Source organism: Athene cunicularia (genome assembly GCF_003259725.1).
Source record: "Athene cunicularia isolate RWA chromosome 8 unlocalized genomic scaffold, athCun1 chr8_part1, whole genome shotgun sequence".
Lineage (NCBI taxonomy): Eukaryota > Metazoa > Chordata > Aves > Strigiformes > Strigidae > Athene > Athene cunicularia.
In genome coordinates this window covers 27476497-27484037 of record NW_020799109.1, presented here as the reverse complement: position 1 = coordinate 27484037, position 7541 = coordinate 27476497, and the positions used below count along the sequence as shown (strand labels likewise).

General features: G+C 46.2%; 1 protein-coding gene across 3 annotated transcripts in view; it reads left to right on the top strand.

The window, feature by feature from the left end:
- Window positions 1-1922: 1922 nt before the first annotated feature.
- MTA1 (metastasis associated 1) overlaps window positions 1923-7541 on the top strand; it is an 83707-nt gene continuing 78088 nt past the window's right edge. For 2 of the 3 annotated variants that reach the window (XM_026853744.1, XM_026853742.1), the window contains exon 1: window positions 1927-2345. In XM_026853744.1, coding sequence (XP_026709545.1) covers window positions 2234-2345 — 112 coding nt within the window. In that variant the 5' untranslated portion in view covers window positions 1927-2233. Of the gene's footprint in view, window positions 2346-7541 lie in introns of all 3 variants that reach the window. The other variant, XM_026853745.1, reaches the window with a different exon arrangement.

Genomic DNA, 7541 nt, shown 5'->3' with positions numbered 1-7541 from the left:
AAACGTGCACGTTTTCGGCCGAAAACGCGTTTTCGGCCGAAAACGCTCACCAAGCCCCATTCTGAGAAAAAGCAAGCACGGAGGACGAGAATCGCTGTTGCCCTGCATAGCGTTCCGGGCAGCGGTCACATGGGGCTCGAGGGTGCGGGGGGACGGGGCGTGTGAGGTGCGGGGCTGGGCGGTCGGGCTGAGGGGAGCACGGGGCACATGCAGGCCTGGGCACGGGCAGGCTGAGGGGGGCGAGATGGGCCGGGGCAGCGCGGGGACGAAGCAGCGTCGGGACGGGCCCCGGGATGGGGCCTGGGGTGGAGTGGCTGCTGAAATGGGGGTCATGCGAGGTTGGAGGGGTGGGGACCGAGGAGGAGTTGCTGAGATGAGGAGCACAAAGATGGGCAGAGACTGCTGGTAGAGCAGGGGACTGGCATGAGGCACGTCCTGTAGATCTTGGCCTCCCTTTCCCCTCTTGCTGTTTTGTTGTATGCTTTCCCATTAGTCTTCTGTTCAGGGTTGCGCTCCTGTCTGGTTGTCCTTTGTTTTGACTCACGTGAAGAGAGAGGAGAGGCAATAGGGTTTGGGGCTGTGTTTTATGGAATATAAACGGAGGGTGGTCTGGCATGAATTTGCACTCGGCCATATTCCTTCATAAAAGCTGTTCTGTGGAGCTTCCTTCTCCCCAGGGTTATAGGATGCATGGAAAGATGTTTTTGTAGGGTTCCCTCCTTTTCAAAATGCCCCATTTCTTATGGAGTTCTGTAAAACCGGAGTAAAGTAAACAAGGGGAAAAACACAGCGAAGGTGGCTAAGCCATCCTGTCTGGCTGCTCTCCATCAACAACTACTTTAGGTTCTTTCCGCTTTTCTGGCCTGCCCTTACTTTGTGCTCTGAAAAATGTCACTTTTGTCATATTCCTACTTTTTTTCTGGTTGTACTTGGTTTCATAGAGGGATAAGGTGTGCCTCTTGGCTGTCCCAGCTTTGTTTCTTGGGTTGCTACAAGCTGGTAGTGTGCATGCAGCATTATTTTTGTTTGGAGATGATGAGAGTAGAAAGATGAAGGGCGAGATGAGGGGTGGAAATTTACCGCTTGGTTCCTGGTGTGATTTACGAAGGGAATTGTTTCCTGGAAATTACTATTTGGCATTTAATGTTGTAGGTGCCAGTCTTGTGTGGAATGTCATCTCACTTTGTATGGCAGAATCTGTACTGTCCACCCCATGGGTGGTGGGAAGGGATCTCTGGAGACCTCTAGGCCAATCTTCTGCTAGAAGCTGTCCCATTAGAGCAGGGTGTGCAGGGCTATGTCCAGCCCGGTTCTGACTATCCGAGGATGGCAATGCCACCTTTACTTTGGGCCCTGTCCAGTGTTTGACCGTGCTTATGGCAAATATTTGTTTCTGTGTGCCTGGTTGGATTTTCTCATGTTCCAGCTGGTGTCCCTTGTCCTTCCACCTATCCTTGAGCATCTTTGAGAAGAGCCTGGCCTTGTCTGCTCTACACCTTCTACTCAGTAGTTGCAGACAGCAGTAACATCTCCCCTGAGCTTTTTCCTTCCCGGGCAGACCTAACCCACCTCTCTCTGCCTTTCTTGCACGTTCTGTGCTCTAGCACTGTCCACTGACCACCTCAGTGTCTTCTGCTAGATTCCTGCCTGTATGTCACTTGTGCTGTGGAGGCCAAGTTGGACCCAGCTCTCCAAGCAGTCCCATGAGTGCTCTGTCCCCTCACCCTGCCAGCTGCTCTCCTGCTATCAACGGCAGTGCTGGCTGCCCTTGCTGCCAGGGTCTGCTGCCGGCTCCTGTGCAATTTGTTGTTTTACCAGGTGCCTTCCTACAGAGATGCTCTGTTGACAGCCTGTACCACTGCAGGGAGTTATCCCACCCCAGACGTGGGGCTGTGCTCTAGCCATAGTTGAACTTCCTGAGGTTCTTCTCGAGACATTTTCTAGTTTGTTGAAGTCCATCTGAATAGCAGCCTTGCCCTCCAGCACGTGGTATGCTTTTCCAAAGTCCCCAGACTTTTAGAGAGCATACTCTAGGCCCTATCCAGGTAATTAAAAGACTTATAAGCAGGGCTGGCCTTGGTGTTGATCCTCGAGGAATGCTATTAGTAACCGGCAGCCGGGTGAAGGTTCTAAATGCTGGTCATAATCCTTTGAGCCTGGCATTCCAGACAGTTTTCCTCCCACCTTTATTGTCCGATTATCCAGGCCACATCTCAGCACTTTGGTTCGAAGGATGCCATGGGAGACAGCATGGCCCTTTGGCCTGAAGTCAAGGTGTCCCACCCACACCCCCTGCTCTCCCCTCAGCAGCAGGGCCAGTCTTTTCATCCCAGAAGGGGAGTCAGGTTAGTTGTCAGGTGTTACTTGCCTTTGATATCTCTATTTCGGCTCGTCTGAGTCTCCTTCTTGTCCTTTCTGTACTTGGAAATGGTGTCCAGGATTTGCTCCGTAACCTTTCTGGGTGGAGGGCGAGGCAGCTGGTTGATAGCCAAGGTTACAGTGCTCTGTTATTGTACTTATGGATGAAGTCTTGATCTGACATGTTACCAAGATCAACATATGGATGGATGCAGCTGTTTTGTATGAGTGCTCTGTTCAGCCTGAGCCGAAGGAGTTTGTGTTGTTGAATTGTTTCTGACCTCTGGTGCTGGTATCTCCCACTAATGGTTTTGTTGCGCAGAAGTTGTGTGTGAACTCCAGGGCAGGATTAAATCCTGAATGGGATTTGTGCATAGTCATTTCATACACTTCCCACTGGAAGACAAACATTCAGCAGATAATCTGTTATTATTCTTGTGGCTACCAAATGGTGTTGTACAAACTCCAGACCTAATGGCTGCCAAAAGCAGCTTGCTCGCTATAGATCAATAATGCTCCTAGAAGTATATATGTTGACTTGGAAAGGATGGTCATCACTTCTGGCCTAATAATGAAATGCTGTGAATTTTTGTTTTAAGAAACCAGTAGGTGGATTGCACTCATCTGATAAAGACTGATTTTAAACGCATAGTTGACAGCTCTTCCAGAGGGCTTGAAGTGTCTTGCTCTTATTTAATGTTGACATGCAGTAGTTCCTGAATACAGGAGCTGAGTATCACCCTGCATTATGGGGGCCAGAGGTGGCATGCAAGTCTTCTTCTCAGTGTTGTGTAGCAGATTAAGCATGCTGGGAGGTTGGGAGCTGCCACTTGAATGGTTGTAAAACTCTGTGGGGAAGTTGACTGGTAGCGTGGAACTGTTTGGAGAAAGCAACTGGCTCTCCTGGTTCCTGCCAAGTTTCTACGGGTATGCTTCTGATGGGGGAGGGGGTTGGTTTCCAATACATAGGAAACTCTCATGAGCTAGCACGGTTCACAGGGGTTGTGAAACTTTTTACATGTGTAGGGAAAATGTCAGGATATCATATTCCAGAATGAAGTATGGGATCTTACTCATCCAGAAGGAAATCCTGGAATCGCCTGCCTCCAGTGTAGCAGAAGTGAAGATTCTCTTCACAGCTGCCGTACAGCCATGAAGTAAATGGCAGCATGATGAGGGTGGGCTACTTTAGCTTGGAAGGAGTCATGGTGAGCTGGCCTGCCGCTTCATGGAATGGACTGGCAGTCTGCACGATCACAGACCATATGGGAATGTTGGATAAACACCAGATCTGAGAAGCTTGGGACCTCTGAGCTGGAATTTGGGGCCTCTGATGAAAAAATGCATGTGGGAGAGAGATGTTCATTGTTCTAGCTAGTGCCAGGCTCTGCTTTCAGGAGAGTGCTGTGTCAGCTGCCTGGAAGAGAACAGGTCATCTCGGTATCAAGAGACTTTCCAACAGCTATTCTGTCTCCACCTTCTCTGGGAGGGTTTCACTGTAGTACGACAAGTATTTCTTTAGTGGTAGTAATTGATTCGAGCCCCACCGCAGGTTTATGCCCCTATGGCATTCCCTTGATGCAGCGAAAAATTTTTTGCACTTCCATCTTGCACTGATTTGAGGAACTTAAATGTTTCAACCTTCCCTCCTCCTCACCCTTTGTTTTTTCCTGGATTATTTTAAATCTGCATCAGCTACCCAATCTGGTTCACTGTGGGACTGTGTGAACAGCTGAATGGGCTCAGTGGGAGGGCTGGGAACAAGGGGATAGGGAAAGAAAGGAGAGGAAGGATGGAAGAACTACTGAAGCCGACACTTTTGCTGAGACAAACGTCAGTTTATGCTTTTAGATGATAAGGCTTTTATATGTTCTTGACTCTTTAAGAGTTACCCTCTTGTTCAGGAGTGCACTCAGCAACAAAATTATTACTGCTTTTGAGTCTGGTACGTTTAAGGTATGTTTAAATGACATTGGGAGATACGATCACAGGTCAGTCAGGCACATATGTACTAGCTGCATCTAAGATGTTTAAAGTAAGTGAAATTATGACTTCACAGCTCCTGGCTCAGGCATCTAAGATTTCCAGCAGCTTTATTCCATTGTGCTGGAGACTGAAGCTCCCCAATTTACTCGGTGGTGTTACTCTCACTCTGTAGATGAGACCTGGTATTGGTGTGCCTGTCTGTGCTGCAGTCATACATCTCGTTTCAGTGTAGCCATCCCCAAAGTTTAAGAATGGCAGCATGACATCATCTCTCTGTTATTATAGGGTGTTATTAATGCGTGGCTGGGGACCATGGTTTGACCTGCCCCCCATCCTTGTTACATACCCGTGTTTGGCATCCAGACAGGCATACAACTCTTGACATCCATACTACTGCCAGAGCTCTGTGAGCATTGGTCTTGACATCACAATGATGTCAAGTCAGTAATAATTTTCTATGCTTTTCCTGGTAAAAATTTGAGGTACAGAGTTATTAAGGAAGCTTGCATAGAAGTGTGTTGTTGACTCCAGTTCTGGAGCATGTGATTCAGATAATTTAACTGCAGGGGCACCTGCAAGCCCTCTCCTGTCCCACTGCTTTGTTAATCAGTGTGTACTATATTTCCCACAGTAACCCATGCAGGAGGGGTTACTGTGGGAAGTTTTTGTTTTGGTCATGTTTGTGTTATGTTTTATTTTAATTAACTTTCAGCTGAAGTGAAGTATTTGAAGGTAACCTCAGCTGAGAGTGGGTTTAGTGGAGAAAGGTATTAAATAACCAGTGAAGATAATAAAAATGAGTTTATTTTTGCAATTTACTAATAGGTTTCTGCAGTCATTGGCCCTATGAAATACAGGAGGGCTTCTGATTTATCACTTTTCAGCAACAACCAGGCAGTGGGTTTCTTCATCCTTTCATTGTTTCTAGTTATACAAGTTTATCGTCTTGGGTTTTGCAGTCTTCCTTTTCTTCCCTTTCTCCCCCATATCAGTTTGCTTCAGCGTTCATTAGCCTTTAATTGGGAAACGTTGCATGGTGGGGAGTGTGTTGTCAGCCAGCTTAGGTGTGTTTGGGGGCTTGACCTCTGACAGTTGTGCTGATACACGGTCCGTGGATTCATAATGCTTTAAAGCCGTTTGCAGCTGGCAAAATGGAGCAAAAGCAGTAAGCTTTCTTCTGCCGAAGGGGCAGAATCTGGCTTCCCCCTCCTTGTCCCCAGCAGGGTGGTGCTCACCTCCTGCCTCTTCCTGATTTTCTTGGCTGCATCTTTGGCAGGTTGGTGCCAGTGGCCCGTTAGAAAGTCAGCACAGAACTGGAGGCAGTTTTCTGCTAGGTTTAGTGCTTTTAAGCAGTTCCCAGGCTGGTGAGTGGGAGGCTGTGCCAGGGCGCCCTGCCTGGGAGGGCTGGGGCCAGCAGATGTGGCCTGCCCGTGGCGGGGGCTGGCAGTGTTTTGGTGGGCAGCCCCACGGAGCCTCCGCAGTGCCCACTCTATCACTCCTTGGCAGCCCTTGGAGCCTGTCGGTCTTATTTGTGTGTTTTCCCTTTCAGTGATGGTGAATAATAGATACCCGATAAGAAATTGTGGGAAAAGGACTTTTAAACTCTTAAGCATCTCCCTTTAGTTCATTAGTGAGATTTTGGATGAATGTAAGAGATTTTCCTTTCACTTGAATCTAGTTGTTGTTTTTCAAGCAACTTTTGATGTTTAAACATCCTAACTTTAAATAAAGAGAGTATTTAATCTCTCCTAGTAGAAGAGGATGAGGTGGTTGCTGTTATTGTTTTTACTTTGATTTTTAAACTACTCCTGAGCAGTTTGAGGTTGCTTGAAAGCATAGGTATGAGCTGTTGGAGGTTGCTTCCTTGTAGTTCTGCACATCTTCTGGCAACAAGTAATCTGTTAAGTCAAGTGTTACTTCTGCACCAAGGAAGGAGTTTTTACACTGTATTTTAATGCTTTGCAAGATCATTATTTTTTTTAAACCCCAAACAAGTAACTGCCCAAACCCTTCAGCTGCTTTGCCAGAGTTTCCCATGAGGTTTAGATAACTGGAACTGTCAGGAAAGGTGCTCTTGTAACATATTATGGTTCTAGGTCTTCAGTAACTCGAGGCCTATTGATCTAATGTATAAAGAGGCACTGTTTCAAAGTGTTTTAAGTCTTGTATGATTCCTCATCTCCTCTTTACTTGTAAAACCACATTTGGTCTGTTGGACTGTCTATTGTTAACAAGAACTAATGAGTTTCTGCTGTAATTATTTAATGCATAAGAAAATGTTTCAGCAGGGAAAGACATCGAGGAATTTACACATTAAAAAAGAGACAACCTTCTTCTTTTAAAAGGAACTTTGTTATGCCACAGTTCAAAGGGGCTTGAATCCTGGTGCTTAGATGAATAATTCAATTTATTCTCCATCGCAGATGGCAAGTTCCTCATGTCCAGTAGTATATGGGATAGAGATGTTTGTGGAGGTTAATACATTGCGAGGTTCTCAGAGTTGGTGCTGGATATTCAAACATAATAAAATTTAAGCTTTAAATATATCTGGCAACCTTTTTATGTTCATATATTTCACAGATTCTCTTAAAATATACTGCAAAGCCTAAAATGAATTTAAGGAAGAAAGTGTTCTTTTTGGAAGCTTCAGGAAATGCCTCATCTTCTCCCCCATGCTGCTCCTGCACTTCTTGCACACCAGTCTGGAAAGATTCTTTAGTGGATTAAACACTGTTTGATGCCTCAAGACGCATGGAAACCATTCTTATCTCAGTGAAGGCTTCAGCCCATAAAGACAATAGCCTCCATACTTCTGATTTACTTGTTCGCTTCACAAAAATCCCTTGAAATTTCAGCCTGACCTCTGTGAAAAATGTTTGTGTTTACTTACAAGCTTTGATGATTGGATGAGACCTAGGCCTGACTGAACAGACCCCTCAAGCGAAGCTCCTGATCCGTATCTTGGGTGATAAGTTTACTGCCAGTGTGGGGGCTTGTCTTTTACGTACATCTCCATTGCCTGTGGGATGGGAGCATGAGTGGTGTGTCTTGTGAGAAATGGGAAGACTTCTTCAGTTTGTTATCCCCTTAAGCCGTAGGGGAAGGCTTAAGACTTGAAGAATGATGTTTTCTTCATGGCCTCCTGCAGAATTAAACATCTGTTTGGTTTTGGTATATCACTTTTAACTAAACTTCGG